General features: G+C 38.6%; 1 protein-coding gene across 3 annotated transcripts in view; it reads left to right on the top strand.

Annotated features, from left to right (window-relative positions):
* Nucleotides 1-4,213: 4,213 nt before the first annotated feature.
* Nucleotides 4,214-18,092, top strand: part of LRRC28 (leucine rich repeat containing 28) — a 53,232-nt gene continuing 39,353 nt past the window's right edge. The window contains exons 1-6 of one of the 3 annotated variants that reach the window (XM_065688373.1): nt 4,214-4,337; nt 5,520-5,589; nt 6,934-7,151; nt 11,273-11,313; nt 13,949-13,986; nt 14,725-14,862. In XM_065688373.1, coding sequence (XP_065544445.1) covers nt 6,969-7,151; nt 11,273-11,313; nt 13,949-13,986; nt 14,725-14,862 — 400 coding nt within the window. In that variant the 5' untranslated portion in view covers nt 4,214-4,337; nt 5,520-5,589; nt 6,934-6,968. Of the gene's footprint in view, nt 4,338-5,519; nt 5,590-6,933; nt 7,152-11,272; nt 11,314-13,948; nt 13,987-14,724; nt 14,863-18,092 lie in introns of those variants that run through there. The other 2 variants (XM_065688372.1, XM_065688375.1) reach the window with 2 other exon arrangements.

Here is an 18,092-nt window from a genome sequence, read left to right as displayed (position 1 = left end):
TACTGTGATGAGTCATTATAACTTTATTCCACTCAACTTCGTAACTACACCAAAGTTACTAATTGGAAGTTAGGAAGGACTTTCTAAGAAGAGCCAGGACTTCTGGAGAATGGATTCTTTTTCCATCAGTAAAACCAGAACATTTTAGTGTGCTTATTTCTTCCTGATACAAGAGACAAATCAATGAATGTATGTGTAATGCTGAAAACCCTCCTGTGGAAAGAAAAGATCCCCCATGCTGGAATCCTGCCACGTAAGGGAGAACTCTGCCATTTTCCTAGACCATTTCAAACATCCCAAGCATGGATTAAACAGATTCTTCTGTTTGACAATGGGAAAGAAGTTCAGTAGCTGCAAGACTTGGCAGATGTACCAGACAGCCCAGTGGGTTACTACTGCTTTCCACACTTGTGCATGTCATATACTAACCTCTAGTACCCACCAACCCTTCTGCAAACAGGACTAAAGAAAGTCAAAGCTGCACCTGTTGATTGATCTGTTGATTCCTTGTGCTTAGAAGATTCCTCCAGCCATGGGACCTCTTTGTACCAGGTGCAACTGCATGAGCTTTGTGTTAGGTAGTTTTGTTTCAGTAATTCTCAGAACACAGTGATGTCCAAGAAGTCCCACCTTGTACTGCTAGTTAACACGCTAAAGAGCAAAGGTTAAAAATACTTGCTAGTTGTCTGACCTTAAAGGAGAATCACTCTTTTCCTGTCATGCATCAGTCACACTAAAGTTTCCTGCTGCTAAAAACTGACCTTTAATTGCTCAGTGAATAATTTTAGCATAATCCAAACTTAGTTTTATTTAATGCTCATGATGCAAGGTAAATAGTATCCACAGTACTGGGTGGGAAAGACTCACCCAGGATTATTAGGGATTCTGAACCTCAGTATGTTCAGAACTCAAATTCAAAAGCTCATTAAGACATTTTGGGTATCTTGAGTTCTGCAAAACTGAGAGCTGGGAATTTTGTCACAAAAACCTCAATAGAAAGAATTTCTTCATGTTTCACTGGGCAAAACAAAAGAAAATGGTTGTATAAAGCTTTACTATATATAAGGTATTTCTGACTGCATCTTCCCAAAGTTGTTAGCCTCAAATAGATACCTTGTGTGATAAATCTGATACCATTATATGTTTTTACTCACACTACATTCACCTGGCTTGTATAAGTTTGGCACAAAGAAGGGATCACTGGTGGACCTCTGCCTGTTTGTTCCAGTAAACCAACTGAAGGTCAGTGTTCAAGACACCAGCAACTGCAAACTACTCAAATAGACCTACTTCTTCAAAGTTGCACATCAAAACAAGTGTTATTAATTTCTTTATGTATGCACACATCAGATCAGTCATCCTTCTGAGTTTGATTTAAATTTCAAGCCCCTCTGTTCCTTGTTCTCACAAGCACAAATTAAGACTTGAGCTGGGATAAGGAAACAGTAAAAATCCAGTTAAGCAGAGTATCCCACTAATCCCACTTGCTAGATGGGAATGACTTGGCAACCATGAACAAGCACTTAATGGAAGATCAGATTCCAATGCCCCTTGCTCTGCTCATCATTTTTAGCCTTGTGACTACACAGAGAGGACTGTACACCTGTGCTGTGCAGGATCAGAGCTTCGGAGATCAGCTTACAGATCTGACAGAGCAGCACTTTTTAGAGGCACTGCACAGAATCTGATGACACAAGTCTGGGAGATTGTGATGGCATTGGTAAAGGATAAAAAACCCAGACGGGGAATGAATGTGTGTGACGAATGCAGCCTACGCAAAGCAATGAAAAGAATCCTGAGTGACTGCTTCAGGAGGAAAGACACAAGATAAAGTGATGTGTGAACATTCAAATCATGTTAGAAATTATTGTGGATATCATAAAGCTACAAGGTAACTGGCACTATACAGCTCATATGAACCTGGTACAGCTCTGGAACAAGCAAGAAAAATGTAACACAGTTGAGGTGGGTGAGGATGTTTGTTTGCCTTGGCAAAGAACAGTTAGTTCATCTCATTCTTCTGAAGAGCAGTCTGCAGGGAATCATAAACATTATTATCAGCAGGGAGAAGGCATTTTAAATACTGCTATTAGGAATCCTCTCACTTGGAAAACAAAAGAGATTAAAAAAATAATCTTTCAGATCCTCAATTTTAGAAGTCCCTACTGAAATATTGACAATTCCTATGGTACTTTATTAACATCTCTAGTAGTTTTGGTGATCCTAAACTGCTCCTGCAGTTTATGTTGAATCCATGTGTGCAGTATGTTTTACAGTCACTGAAGGCACACCCTGAGAGCTGAATTTGTTTCTGTGACAGAGCAGAATCAAAGACACTTTAGCAGTGCTCTGGTCTCTTTAGCCACTTTGTTGGTGTGAGTAGAAAAGCAGAAACAAACAGAAGTTTGCTATCAAAAATACCAGAGAGCAGTGATCTTCTTCCTGTCTCAGAAACCCCCGCCACATTACAAAGTATGTGTAAAGAAACACATAAAGTCTCCTGGCTCTGTTAAGAGAGGGTTTCCCAAGAAAAAAACTTCATCTTTCATGTCAGTAATTCAGTGGAAGAAGGCAGAACACAGTTTCTGTCCTGATCAATGATTTAGTATCCTGGAGAAGAACATTTGGGCTGATCTATCACTGAATTCCCTCCAAGGAATGTGTTGCTAACTGTGCTCATATTCAGCTTCTACTCTGGTCTGAAATATGCTTAAGTTTTAATTTCTCAGATATTTATAACGTGGGACCAAAGTGACATTAAGAAGTGTGATGCAGTTGCTGTTTTTAAAGCCATGGTGGTATACAAACAGGCCACTTCCTGGAGTTTAACGCTGAAATGAGAAAATAGACAAGTATTTCCAACCACAGTAAGCAATAATATGTGCAGCATGGTATGATAAATATGGAGGATGCTGAATTTTGAAGGGTAGATTAGTTCATCTCAAATTATTTCAACAAAATCCAATCTATGTATCTGAGAAAAACAACTCCCCAAAGAGTAGCAAGTAACACTGAGCAAATACACTTGTCCAGATCAATTATTGCCTTTCAAGTGCAGGAAAATGATAAATGAGCAATTAAGTTCTGCTGTGCCTTATTTAGAACTGAAAAAGAGAGAAATGAGCCTGCAAGAAAAAGAAACAGAATAGTTTGTGTTGGATCTTCAGCTTTTTTTCAACACGCTGCTTTGTTTCAAGTAGAAATTCTGAGAATATATAGGAGAGAAAAAACACCTTCTGTAAGGCATTGAGGTATTCATCTTCTGCATTCAGCTGCTTGGCTCCCCTGCAGAACTGCTGCGAATCTTGTTAAGCCAAGTTTATGTTCATTAGTTTGAGGAAACTAAAAAGAGGATTTCTGCAGCTGGGATTCCTTTTTTAGGCAGCTGGTAGGGCTGATCTTCATCAAAGAAGAGCTTTTTAATAGCCAGTAACGGTAAATATTCTGAGTATGAGGGAATTTGCAGTCATTAGACTACTGACGTAACACAAGACCTTCACTAGGATGGGATTTATGTACTGGGTCATCTCAGTGTGTGTGAATAAATATAAACTCAAAACCAGGTGCACAGAACATGAATAAATTGAGCTTCCACAATGCCTGTTTCAACAGGCCAACTCTCATGGCTAAAAATGTCATAGAATCATAGAAATAGTTAGGGTTGGAAAGGACCTTAAGAACATCCGGTTCCAACCCCTCCGCCATGGGCAGGCCACCTCACAGTAAACCGTGTCCATGATGGTGCAGGCAGGATTACCTCAGGTTCTCCTGTTAGCAAAGGAATAAAAGCTCCTGTAACCTGCACCAAAATTTGGCTGGGAAGATGGTCTCTGGCCACCACAACTTCTACCTACAACCGACACTCTCCTTCAAAACCTGTTAAGCAGGGCTATACCTATCTGTTCTTCACGCTAGTCGCTATGCACAGCCCTGTGAAAGCAACCCGAGCTACCCGTTGTCACCGGGACACCCACTGAAGTGAGAGAGAGTCCCGCCCCTCACCGCACGTAGACGGGCAAGTGGCTGAGGTACGGCACCCTCCCATTGGCTGATGGAGGCGGGGGCTCGCGGCTCGGAGAGGAGGAGGGAACTTCTGATTGGGTGGCGGGCGGTGGAGTGCCTTGTGATTGGGTGAGAGGCGGGTGTTGGTGGTGAGGGGGTGGTGTTGTGGCGGCGGGACGGGAGGCAGGGGCGGTGCGCGGTTGGGCGGTGTCTCGCGAGAGTTTGCGAGATGGCCGCAACGGTCTCGCGCGGCCGCGGCGGGCTCCGCCCCCGGGTGTTTGGGCCGGCGGCGGCGCGGATCGGAGCCGATCGCTGCCGAGCTTGAGGCGGCGCCGGTGAGTGACCGGTGGGATGGGGTCATGGCGGGGGTTGGGGCTCCGCCGCTCTACCCGCTGCTGCCTCCTCCGAGAGGGGTGTGAGCCCTCGCCGCCCGCTCCGCTCCGTTCCGAGGCCGTTTCCTCCCTGTCCCTCTCCGGTCCCTCTTCAGTTGTGAGGGGGGTCTCCCGCCGCCTCCTCGCCAGCCCTCGCAGGCTCCGCCTGTGGCGGCCCCACACAGCCGGGACGGCCCGGCCCGGCCTCCCGCAGCCCCACCTCAAAGCCCTTCCCGGTTCTCCTCCGCCGGTGTGCTCCCTTTCTCCCCAGCAGCCCCCCTCGGCTGGGGGCGGCCCGTAGAGGTAGAGGGGTCTCCGTACCCTCCCGGTGCCACCCCATCGCGTCCTGTCGTGTGCACAGTGCGGGCTTATTTCTGTCTTCTTTGTGGAGCTGAGGGATTCTCCCCTGAACGACCTGACCCCTCGCGGGACTATTACCTGTCCTCATCTTCCCTTTTCAGTTCTAAAGATCGCAGTTATGTCCCGTCCTTCTTGTTAATGCTGTGTCTCGTATCTGGGAAAAGATTATTTAGAGAGGAAAAGTTCGGCTGGTGGCGGGAGGAGGGTTTTCCTTTGAAGTAAGAGCCAAAATAGAGTATGTTATGAGTGGGTTTTGCATATGTGGGTTTGCGTGTCTGAGTATTCATGCGTGCCACGGCTGAGCGTGGCCCAGTTGGTCTATGGAGTCACAACTCTGAACTCTTTTTAGGTGCCTGTAAATGCGAAACACCTAAAAAGCATCTCTGGACAAGTTGAAAGGCTGTTAGACATTTATGGATGTGTTTTGTGACTTCTCAGTATTCCTTAAGCAAAATACTTCAGAGGAAGATGAGCTTTCCATTGCCATTTCTTATATTGCAGCAGTTAATGCATGAATACTCTCAGACTATGCACATGAAACATTCAAATGCTTTTCCTTTAATTCTTTGTATGCTGATTACAGATGCACAGTTTGAAATTGTAGTGGCTTAATTTCCTCTATCTGCTGAATTAAGGGAGCTTTGATGCTGCTGGTGCCAAGGGCCAGCAGTGTGTGTACCCTGTCTCTTCAAGGTAGCTGATAAAGGCAACTTATTACAGCATGGTCTTCTCACTCAAATACTGCTTAACCAAAGTTAGACTGATCCTTTCTTGTCTTTTATATAGAAGTCCCAACAGGGTGATCATTTGTTTACAGAACTGATCTTAGCATGGCTTGGATTATGGATAAGCTTAGGTAAGGTGTGCAGGATATTACATCTAAGTCGTGACTAGTAGTAGTAGTGCTTACGTGGCTCTTAAGAAAATAAATGCTGTATTCTTCCAAAAGGACGTAGGTCACTTGCAGAAGCTGCTTATCTGCAAATCAAGGGAATTACTGAAACTGGTAAAGCAGTTTTATTTACATGTATGGTCTAGTTTTCAGTTTTCACCTGACAGTTTAAGGTGTTCTGTTTACAACTACCACTATATAATTGTAACTCAGTACCTTCACTTCCAATGTCTGTTATGATGAGAAATCTCTCCTTCAGTAAAGAAGTAAACTAAACCAGAAAATGTTATTGGCGGGAAGAAGTCAGAATTCCTTTCCTTTTATTAATGGAAATTGATTTATACACACGAGTCAATAGCAAACTGGTAACTCTGAATTAATAATTAGTCTGGCTTTATTATGTTCTCCTGAATTCTGAGATAACAATAGTGATGCTACATCTTTCCAGCTATCTAAATCTAGACAACATAATAATGACTAGAATTTTGGTTATACATGGAAAACAAGCTAAATAAAGTCGAGTTTAAGTTAATTTTTAATTTGTCTTCATACTTTTGTTTTCTGGTTTTGAAGTTGTCAGTTAAAGCTTGACATTTAGTTCTTTCTGGTTTTATTTTTAGTAGAGACCTGAAAAACTGCAGTCACATCCACCTATGAATTTTCTTCCTGGAAATTTCACATTTCTCATAAAGTATTTTATTGTTTTAAAATGGCCTTACTGGCTGCCCATCCCCAATATCTCTTCCAATTGATTAAATTCTTCCAGTAGTTTTATATAGGAAAGGTTAACAAACTTTCGTCATTCGCCTTACAAGCTACTTAAAGCCATTTTAGCCACCTGATAAATCCTCCTGTAATAAATGGTGTATTTTTCTTACCTATGGATTCTTCTTTCAGCATGCTTCATAGAATAAATAGGTGCAGGACATCAGTAACTGTTAGTAGAGAGAGGTTTCCTTATATTCTGGTGCCAACTTCTTACTATCTGAATTTTAGATAATATAAAATTATCTGAAAGGTCCAGTGAAAATGGATGGAAAAAAGCATTACATATACCTTAAACTCTTGTTATTGCCAGTCTGATAACGTGTTAAAACTTCATCTCATCCAGAAAATAGTCAAAGGCTTGCAATAGCATATCTTGTGATGTGGATGTTCTGGGTACTTTATTTATGTATTAATTGGAATAAGTGTGTTTAGGTAAATTATCAGATAATACATAATGACTACCTCTTGCTGCAGAAGAACTCATGACATACACCTGGATAATGTTTTGTTTGGTTTTTTTTTTCTCTTTTTGTCTCCTAGAAATGGGTCTACTTTCAGAAGATGCAATGCACTAGATGTGCTGCTTAGTCATGGCATCAGAACTATGTAAAACAATCTCTGAGGCAAAGCTGGAGAGGCACAAGAACTTGTTCTTAAATTATCGAAATCTCCATCACTTCCCTTTGGAGTTACTGAAAGATGAGGGGCTACAGTACTTGGAGAGACTTTATATGAAACGAAATTCCCTGACCACATTGGTACGACAACCTCTTTATTGTAACATTTACTGTCTGTATGTTTAGGAATTCTGGTTTTTGAAACAGAAAAAACAAGATAATTTACGAATCATATTAATCTAACAGCAGATCTGATCCTGAATGTCATCAATTATGAAATATAAGTATTTGGTTACGTTTGAAGTTGTATAGGTAATGTAGAGAATAAATGAAAGCTTATGACATTTTATGGTTACTCAGTTGAAGCTCTTTGAAGATCTGCTGTGGGTTTTCTGGTGAAGTTTATTGTTTTGGGGTTTATTTTTTAATTGCTATAAATTTTGCTCACATTAGTGGTCAGGCTAGGGGCTGCTGTTGATAAGAGAAAAACTCAAAGGAAAACATCTAATTTCAGGGTTGTGGGATTTACTGTGACGTTGTTTTGTTTTTTCCTTGAACTGAAGAAATTCTTACCCTGAATGAATGCTGTAATCTCAGAATTCAGTGTGGGGTAGTTAAATAACTGTACGAGACATTCTGAGCTGGTAAGATTCTCTACAGAGAGTCAAAACTTGCCTCTGTTGATAGGCTCAAGTGTCCAAATAATTAATTTTTTTTTTTGCTTTTTATTATCTTGGGCTGGTGTGATAGATAAAATAATAGCCAGGGCAGAGGAGCTGGAGGTCCTGACTACTTAAAATTCACCAAAAGTATGTTTTCCTGTGCTTCCTAGAAAAAGTTCAGTACTCAAGTTTAAGGAACAGTGTTTAAAGTTTTCTCTACAGTACATTGGAAATCCTCAATAAGGGTTTTACTTCATGGGTCAAAAGCTGAAAAGACTCTGAAAATTTTATGGTTTTTCTTCCCCTTGAATAAGTCACTTAAGTGTGCATGTATTGCACTTTTTTGGTTTTGCACAAGTCCTTTGGTTAATAACGGGAGGATAGGATTCATGGTTATGTATTAAGGCTGCTTTAAAAATTGCCCAAAGACTGTGAACAGTTCTCCTTTGATGCTTTGTAAAATTCAGTGATTATTTTTGTGGTGTAAGGTTCATGAATTTTGCACTGCCCAGAGGATGAAAGAATCATTAGGAGAGTTTTGCATGTAACTTTTCTACATGCATGTGTTAGAGCCTGCTTTAATTTTTCTCCAAGTAATTATGAATTGGAAACCAAAACTAAGTCTTGCAAGTTAACAGTTTAACTCCATTTCCTCTCAATATCTGTTAATATTATCAGCCAGCAGAGATGTAAGATGCCATAAGAGTAACTAATGGTTACTGTCAACAGAAGATGTATCCAATGAGGGAGGCAGCTCTCACCCAATGCTGTTTGGTATTGTAGTTATGGAAATGAAACAAAACTTTATGTAGATCCTACGTAGGCACAGTGACTTGCAAACAGCATCAAGTAGAGCATTAGGATTCAAAATGATGGAATAACTTGCTCATAATATGACTTGATGGAATCTCATTCAAGCGCATAGCACTGTAGTTAGGAACTAGCCAAGCAAAATTTGGTCTCATTCATGGAGCATCTGTTCAGCAGAATAGATGTTGGAAGTTGTAGTGGACCAAAATCTATCAAGTCAGCAGTATGGTACAAAAGAAAGGCAGATGTCTTTTTGGAAATTAGAAAATTTCTCATTCTCCATTAAAAGCAGAAGGAAATAATTATTGGATACCATTAAAGCATAAGCTGGGACAAAGATTGAGCCTGGGGTTTCATACTTACGAATAACCTAGGTAAATTGGAAAGAACCTAGAAAACAGCAACAAGGGATTTTTAGAGGACGTGCCCTATAAGAGAAGTTTGAGATTTAGGCTAATTCCTTTTGCAGAAAGAGAAAAGAAAGTGAAAAAAAGAATGGAAGAGGAGAGCAGAAATCATCAGTATTTTTACAAAGCAATTTTTTCATAATGATTTTTTTCATGTCCACTGCTGGTAGGACAAATAATACTCTCGGTTTCAGTAAAGTAGTAAGATAGTTACATTGTGGGAGGGTATCTTCTGAGAATAGTTGAAAACAAGTAAGTTATTGAAAGGAGATGGTTCAGCCTTTTGCTCCTTTGTTTCTATGCAGTATGATGAATATTAGGTCAAGAAATACTTGAAATTGAATATGAATTATTAGCAGTCATCAAAACTAAATCTGCATCATATTTTTTTAAAGTCAGGTGGTACTTTTGTCCAACCAGTTCATTCCTTCAGAGTTCTGAAGAATGTTGGCTGAATCAGCTGTTTTCTTTGCTCTTCTAAAATTACTTTAGTCCTTGACAGATGGCTTTTATGAAAACATCTGGAATAGTTACACTGACAGAATTTACAGATACCTTGCCTAGAATAATTTCTTTGTGTCTTCATTGGCAAGATGGAAATGATAGAGGACCAAGACATATTGAGTGTATCAAGAAGCTATAGAGCACACTCATGTCCCAGCATCAGGTCTTTCAACTTCTCATTTAATGTTTGGTACCATTAGCCTTACAGTAATCCTATTTCCCCATCTATTAAAAGGAAATACGTGTTTGCCTTGATGGCACTGTCAAAAGCATGATCTAGTGATATCAAAGAACAATTATTCTTAATTTACTGACTCAGAATGTGATGCTCTCCTGATCAGACATATCGGCAGGTTCACTTTCTGATAAGTATCCAGTGGGTGTGAGGGCGAGACAAACTGGTGGCCGAACTGGTGATTCATTTCTCGTTGTTTGTTGTCATGTCAGCAGCAGAGACCGAAGTTAGTTTTACCTCTCAGTTTGTGGATTGTGAATAGCTTTGTTGTAGAATGTTGCATTGAGCAACTTTGACTCAGACCTGTTGTTATTGTGGTATTCAAGAAGATAAGCAGAATTTCTATTACAGACTTGCTAAACTGTCAAGTTGTCTCTCTCCTAAGGTTAGTTCTCTTAAAGCAGGAGTATAATGTGAAAATAGTTTGTGATTCGGGTTAGTATCCCTATACTAACAGGATGACTGTTTTTTAACGTTCCCGCTTATTAAATTAGAGCTTGAACTTCTTGTGATTGACTATGTTGCAGTCTTTGCATATTTTCTTAGCTTAAGCTTTTCTCTTTAACCAAGTAAGATTCTGTGCAGAGATCAATGTACTGTAGGAAACCTTCCAGTAGGTGGCAACAGCTGTTCAGGTACGGCCTTTTCGTTGGGTCTTTACGTCAACAGAGCCTGCTGCTCCATAGTTAAATTCCTTTTTGTACTCAGGCCTAGGATATGGCATGTTTGCTACATGAAAATATTATGATATTACTTCCTTAGGTTAGCCTATTAATAATAAATTTATAAACACGAAGTGTTTTAGATAACAATATACCTTAAATTTACATGACAGGGAAAATTGCTAGGGTTTTTTAACACAAAATTAACCATGTGATTGAGCTGCTGTTAAAATTAATTTGTTTCTCAATATATGTATTGTAAAAGCTTCCAATAAAACATCATTGTTTAAAATACGTTTCCTACGCAATAAAACTCTTAACCTTGAATAATTTTGATTATGGTTACAACATGACATGTAAAATTTGTGAAGCTGATCTTGTGATGTATGTTAATGGTTATAATGCCATCAAGATAAAACTGCAGCTAGGGATCAGTTAGCAGTTAGAAAATGATATGCATGCAAATGTGCAAATATGGAAATCTAGTTTGGATTCAGCACTTCTGCCTTGGTGGTAGTTGATTAAGCGACACAAAGTTGGTGGGTCACTTCCCAGTTTAGCAGCATTACAAAATAAAATACATTATGGGTAGACAACTTGGATAGTTCTTGTTCTGCTTCAAGTCTGTAAAGGCTGCAGATTCTTAGTGGTCTCTTGGCTTCAACTCACTTGATATATTTCAGAAGTGAGGTTCTGGTAATCCATCTTTTCAGCCTCAGAAGTCTGAGTATTGTTTGGTTGACAGCATGTTAATGTCACTTTGAGGCTGTAGTTCTGTTTGCTCACCCTTGATATATCCCACATTGCACTGATGGGGAACGTGTAGGGGTGTTGAAACAGGGTATTGTATGCAAGCTCCTTGTTGCCATTTTTTCTGCTGCTGATGTGCTTTAATACGGTTATTAAAATGAGTTGAGTACACAATGTGTGTGCGTGTGTGTGTTTTGTTTTGAAACCTAAAAAATGTCTAACTCTTTTTCAGCCAGAAAACCTTGCACAGAAGCTTCCAAACCTCGTGGAATTGTGAGTTTGTGTAGGAATTTCAATATATTTTTATTATTCTGATCCATCTTTTCTTAAAAATAATTCTAGAATGTATTGCTTGTACCTAAGCTGCCTCTTTAAGTGTGAAGGATTTCTTGAAGGGGAAGAAAGGGTAATTTGTTGTTGGTTTAAAGGAGGTATATACAGATGTATTGAGTCCCGTGTTAGTATTTTTTACAATTTCTTATTTATTGTGTAACAAGAACTGTTATACAAATGTCTACACTGCTGAAGGAAAAAATACTTGACACCTAACTCCTGTGTACACTGTTGTCACCCTGATAAAGCACTGGAACCTCAAAATGCAATGGTCAGGTGGTTGTAACAGACCTGGAATAACAGGTTACTGCCTCCAGCCCATCCCTAGTTGCTCATTTCCACCCCAGCTACCCAGGGGTATTATGATCTTAGTCTTACTGATTGTAGTAATCAGTTCTTTTGGAAGCAAGGCACAGATTGTCTTACTGGAGCAGGAATGATCAAGTAGGGTAGTAAGTATTTCATGGTGGTTGCTATGAGCAGAGCAGTTTATCCAGTCTTGTCCAAAGAATGGATGTCACATGAACTCTGTTATCATGGCTACTAATTTTAAGCTGTAAGCCTCTCAGTCAATGTTTTCTTCCCTCCCATTTTCTTCTTGTAAGGTTATTATTTCTTTCTATGGTAGGACTGGTGTAGGGATATTAAAAGGAACATCCCCTTTTTCCCTTTTAACTCCTTTGGCTCGCTTTCAGTTGAGTAAGTGATGGACCATTGATTCTGTTTATTTAATGGAAAGCTCAGAGCTGGAGAAGGTGTGTATGTGAGCAGTCTAATGCATTCAGATGTCTGATCTTGTCATCTTAATTTGGCCCTTGAAACCACACCTTTCTGGTACACATGACCACGGTATAATTGAACTGTTTTGTAGGTCACTGCAGTCTCTGACTTGCTTGAGAGACTGTCTTGTCTCATCATGCCTGAGAATATGTTTATGCTCTGAAGCAGTAAAATAAATATTTTGTATTTGATATACTTAGTATTTAATGATTTGCCATGGGGCATCAGGAAATCTCCGTGTTATCTGATGGTGCTTTTAGGAAAACCTGTATAAATTACAGCTTAGTCATCTCTTACAAACACTGAATTGTAGGAGTCAAACCTCACTGTTTAGGGTTCAGCAGGTTTAGTTGTGACATTATTACCCCACACATTCTGGTGGTCTAGAGAGAGCTACAGTGCGCTTGTGGTTTGTGTAGCTCTAGTAGTGCAAGTCAATGTTTGATCAGACAGTGAGAATTGTTTTGTTGGCAGAGAAGGACCGCAAAATAAAGATTTACTTAAAGAATAATTTGTTGCAGTAGCTTTAAATTTGGGAGGACAAATTGAACTGATTTTCTTGCAAGTTGTGTCCTTAAACAGTTTCACTTAAATATTTTTAAAACTTCGCTATTGTCTGTTTCTTTGTATGTTGTATCCCAGCATACTGGGATATTAGGTGTAGATCCTCATAACATACACTGAGCTCATTTAGCTTGAGTGAAATAGTTCACAAGTGTTTTCAGGAGCTGCAGCTGAAATGAGTAGGAGAATTCTCATCCTGAGGTTTGATATACATATTCCATATGTTTGTTACATTTTTAGTAAACTTTAAATGTTTTTAAAGAAAACCAGAAGGCTTAGATGCTCCATGTATTTGAAATGTTCATGTCTTTCTTATTCTACATCTATCTTCCCAAAGAGACAGGCTTCTACTATAGGAAATACTGCCTGAATAGAGTAGATAATAATAATAATGCTGTGCATTAATAATAATGCGTGGCTAAGCAATTGGACATTGAGTTCCTGGTGTTCCTTTACAATTGGATATCAAGATTTGAAAACTTGTTACTGTTATTTTTCTACAAGACCTGTTTTTTCATTTGCAGCAATATTGATTGAGAACTAATACGTAAAAATCTTGTGGTTTTTTATGTTACTCGTAATACTAGAAGTGCTCCAGCAGAGGGTGCTGGATATTAGTGAGAGATCGGGCCACGCAGTAGCCTAAAACCACGTGTAACATTGGGTTTTTCTTTTGAAAAATGTACTCTTAAGTTTGAAACCCCCACTTGAAGTAAGTAGCTGATGTACTTGTTTCATCAGTCAGTAATGGTCTAAGAGTTTATGTGTAGGGGAAAATGTTAATAATCATGTAACCTGTATGTATGATTTGAGCTTTTTGCTTTTCTTGCCCAGCATTTAGTGTGGAATAACCTGGTGGTCGAATATGGCTCATTTTGGTTATTCTATTTATGCTATTGTTTTTCCTTTTTGCTTTGCTCTTAACACTCTCAAAACTAAAGCCTGTTATTATTGTAACCTTGAATGTTTTGCTGTAAATGATTGTATGTCATTCTCCTTTATTTTTATGTTAATCATTTAGTAGTGAATTTTATGTTTATCATTTAAGTGACACTTAAGTACCTATCTGTTGCCAGTTTATACAGTTTCCACAGCTTTTGTGGTCATAGAGGAATGGCTTTGAGGGTGCTCTTTGTGTCTGAAATCGGATATTTTGCAAACTGATTATGTAGCAGAAGTCCTTGAGGGTAACAGGTGGTGTCCTCTGCTTTTTTTTTTCTCCTCCCCCCAGGTACCTTCATTCAAATAACATAGTTGTTGTACCTGAAGGTAAGTGATCTACCAGCTTACAATAACTGGCAGGAATCATAAAATACTAATTTTTCTTCTTCGAAGAGGCCTGTTTTTCCTTTATTTTCCCATAAAACATTAAATATTTTCATACAAACGTACCAGTGTAGCTCTTAGTTGATAATATCCTTGTTTATGCTACGTTAAATTCTTTTAATGAATTCTTAAATGCACCTAAATGCTGTTTGCTTCAGTTCTAATTGCAGAAAGTGAAAAGGCTAAATGGCACTTATCTACAGAAAGAAAAAATTCTAAGTGTCTTCTGCTTGCCATGCAGAATACTCTGCTGGTTTAGATCATGACAGATTTGAAACCTAAAGTATTAAGAATTTGTACTAGTTTCTCTTCCTTGTCTTAATTGTAGAGTTACGTGCCCAACTTCAGGCAAGTGCTTTAAACTCTTCCTGAATATATAAGTTGGATAAACTCAAAGGAATGGAAAAAGTAATTTCGGAGCAGAATCATCCAAGGATAATCTAGAAATGGCATTATTCTGTACATCAGTTCTTCTTGCTGTCTCACTGCCAGCAGCCCTGTTTGTTGGATAGATAAGCATTTTCACAAATTATGTTGTTCAGTTGTGAGACCTGCTTTAATATGACCAAATGTGCTTAGACATAGGTTTTAGCTGCTGTGGCTTTTTATCCTCTCATAGCCCTATTAAGATTTAACATTACTGTTGGGTCTCATCGATGTTTTAATCTGTTCTCTCACAAGCCATTGGCTCCCTCGTTAAACTGCAGTTTCTAGACCTAAGTGATAATGCCCTCGAGATTGTGTGTCCAGAGATTGGCCGCCTGAGATCTCTACGTCACCTTCGCTTGGCCAACAACCAGCTGAAATACTTACCTGCAGGTAAGCGCCAGCGTGTGAGGGATTACAGCAATGACAAAATCTGTTTGAACTTAGTTTGCACACTGATCTGCTCTGGGCTTATTCATATCTTACAGCTGAAGCATTGTACAACTTGCATTTAAAGACTAGGCAGGGATTGCCATTGTGTGTATTGTACTAAATATACTCTGTAGTTAGAAAAAAGCCTTGCTATATGTACTTGAGGTCAAGAAAAGTCCTGAAAAATGCTTCTAAAGTGGGAAAAGATGTCTATTTAACAGTCTTTGCTATTGTATCAAGAAAATATTGAACTTCCTTGAGAATGCACAAAATGGCAATGACAACTGTCGTTATGAGAAAACTATGTTTCTTCCAATTTTCCAGAATATAAAGGATTCCAGTCTGTCCTTTCTTTCTTTTTTGCCCAACAGCCCTATTGTATTTTCTATAAAGACAAATGTCTGGTAGGTTTGCCTATGGCCGTTTTACCTCGTTATGACAGTAAATAACAAATGTTTGTCTTGCAAGTTTAGAACTAAAAAGCATTATTTATTTTAAGTAAATGTGACACAAAGTCAGCAAAAGTTGGCCACAGGCAGATTTTGAATTATTTTATTTTTTTTGGCCTTCTAAATACTTTGATAAGCAGACATAACTGATTATTGTTTTTCCATGGCCCTTACATCTTTGCACATGAGATGATATTTAGATATTTTTTATTTTATTTTTTAGTATTTTTTCCTGTCATATTTGCATTTTCTGCGAAGATGACAAAATCTAAGGCCACCATTTCAAACAAGTGGTCTAACTTAATCTAACAGGGTTAGCTGTTGGCTCTAATTTTAACTAACTTCTCAGTGTAGCCTTCATGTGTTTGTAAATTCACATTGCTTGTTCTCAAGAAATATATTGCAGTTGCTCCTTGAAGTTTTGGGTGCAGAAGTCTGTCTGTCCTTTCCTTGTACTTTGCTAGGCATAATAAGCTTAGTAAGAACAAGTCAAAGGATGATTATGATTAGAAAGAAGGAAATTCTTATGACTATGTAAATGCTCTGGAATGAAATTAGATAAACCTGTTAAACATTATGACCCAAGGCCAATAAAATTTCCATCAATTTTCAGATGTCCTACATTCAAAAGGAAGGAGTGACTTGAGTGTGCTTTATGTTCCTCAAAGATAATTTACCTTATGGTGCTGTACCATGAAAGAAAGACTTGTTCAAAGAAAAAGTGACACATTTTCTGCAAAACTTCACACATTAACTTTAAAAGGTTCCTAAAAAGACTTTCAAAAGGATAATTTACATTACTGAGGAGTTGATTTCATGTCTACCACATTTGATTAGGAGCTGGTATCAGCTGCATAGGCACACTGCATTTAATTTCTCCCCAAGTTTACAGAATTCAGTACTGAGCAGTGTCCCTATGCGCTTTCAGCTTCGTGTGCACAAGAATTTTGCATGCTTAGAAAAATAATACTACTGTTGCCTACTATTGAATAGAGAATTCAGTGATGTGTGGCCTTTCTGGTTTGCTGGTAGTGTACCATCAGTTCATACATATGCCATTACTGCTATCGTTACTAATCCTGTCTGTGCAGATGCTGTCACTATCAACATGATGGGATGTCATACAGCTTGAGTGTTACCAGTCAGAGAAAGATTAGTCTTTCACTTACACTGGGGAGTTTGCCCACTGGAGAGTTAATCTACTGCATTGAGTGTTTCCTAAACACCACTTTCTGAAGAGGGCTTCCGAGCATATTTTCATGGTTTTTCACTGTAGAATTGCAAAGAATTTAAAGATGACTTTATAACAAAGTTTTTGAGTTTGAAAACTAAAACTTTTCATCTACGAAAATAACTTACGTTCCACAGTTGAAAAAATAGAGCAAATTAGAAAGTTCTGAAAAATTCTTTTACCCTTAATTACATTGGTAGTATGAATCTTCATAATAGTGTTAAATGGCTTTCTATCAGGAAAGCCAGCAAAGTTAATAAAATGAGCTGGGATGGGGTGTGATTTTACTGCAGTACACGATTTTACTGTGTTAACTTCTTTCTTTACAGCATTGTTAGGGAAAGACAGCTCTTAATTGCTTTTAATTTATAATAAGTAACCATTTAAGATATAATTTAGTTTCTGCCAGTGCAGCTTGTGCAGATTTTAAAGATCTGCATTAAAAAAATAGCTTTCAGGTATTAGGTGATGGTCATTTATGGAATAAACTTTTCCAAGCTCATTTTCTTACAGATTTAGTCCTGCACATACCGCACAAATGGCAGTGAACTGTTTATCACAGCAGAAGAGCCAAAAAGGCTGATCACTATTCACCTTTTGTAACCAGATGGGCTAATTTGCAGCATAATGATGTCATCACATAAAAAGCTTACTTTAGAGTTGTTGCCCTGTGATTCCTCTTGTTTCTCCCTTCCCAGTGTCTGGTGTTACAAGTACCCTCAGTTTTTGTTGAAGCTGCATGGATATCTAGGAGGAGGATACTCTTAGTAATAGCCTTCATCAATTGTTAAAACAATGTCTTCATTACAGCTGCAGAACAGTTGGCAAATTTTGCCAATAAGTGTCTGAATACCCGCACTTTTCTATTGAATTTGATATTTTAAGAATGATTCTGTTGTACCTTAATTGTGTTTAAGAACTGAAACAACGCAGTTAACAGCGTTGTGTTGATTCATTATTCATTTTTAATGGTTTTGTTCCACAATTGTGCTCCTTTAAGTTCCTTTGTACTATTTAAGATTTGCCTTATGGAAATCTAGCATGACTCTAATTTTAAAACAATTGAAATAGTGTGCATAATGAGGCCCTGTGAAGATCTTCAGGCTGATTATAGACAGTCTTCAGGCTCTAACAGAGATTGTGCTTGTGCTGTGGTTTATTTTCAATGTGATGGGCAGGATTTTAGTCTCTTAAGTATCTGTCGTCATAAAACTTGTGAGAATTTATTAATGAAGACCTCTCATTTTCTCAGGTTTGATCATGATTGTCCAGCTACTTTTAAATGTTATAAGGAAAATACATGGTGACAGCATCAATACATAAGCTTTTTTTCCTGAAGAAATCGGGCAATACAGGACTGATGAGGGGAAAAAGGGCATTAGGTGAAGCATAGAAATTGTGTTCCTTGGAGATTAGAAAGCACTTTCTGTTCTGTGTCACTCTTGTAGTGTTTAGCAAACACTACCAAATCAGCGTCACCCGTGGATAAAATCATGTACTTTGGCCTCAAG

The sequence above is a fragment of the Lathamus discolor genome, chromosome 8 (assembly GCF_037157495.1).
Source record: "Lathamus discolor isolate bLatDis1 chromosome 8, bLatDis1.hap1, whole genome shotgun sequence".
Taxonomy (NCBI): domain Eukaryota; kingdom Metazoa; phylum Chordata; class Aves; order Psittaciformes; family Psittacidae; genus Lathamus; species Lathamus discolor.
This window is presented reverse-complemented; position numbering and strand designations above follow the sequence as displayed.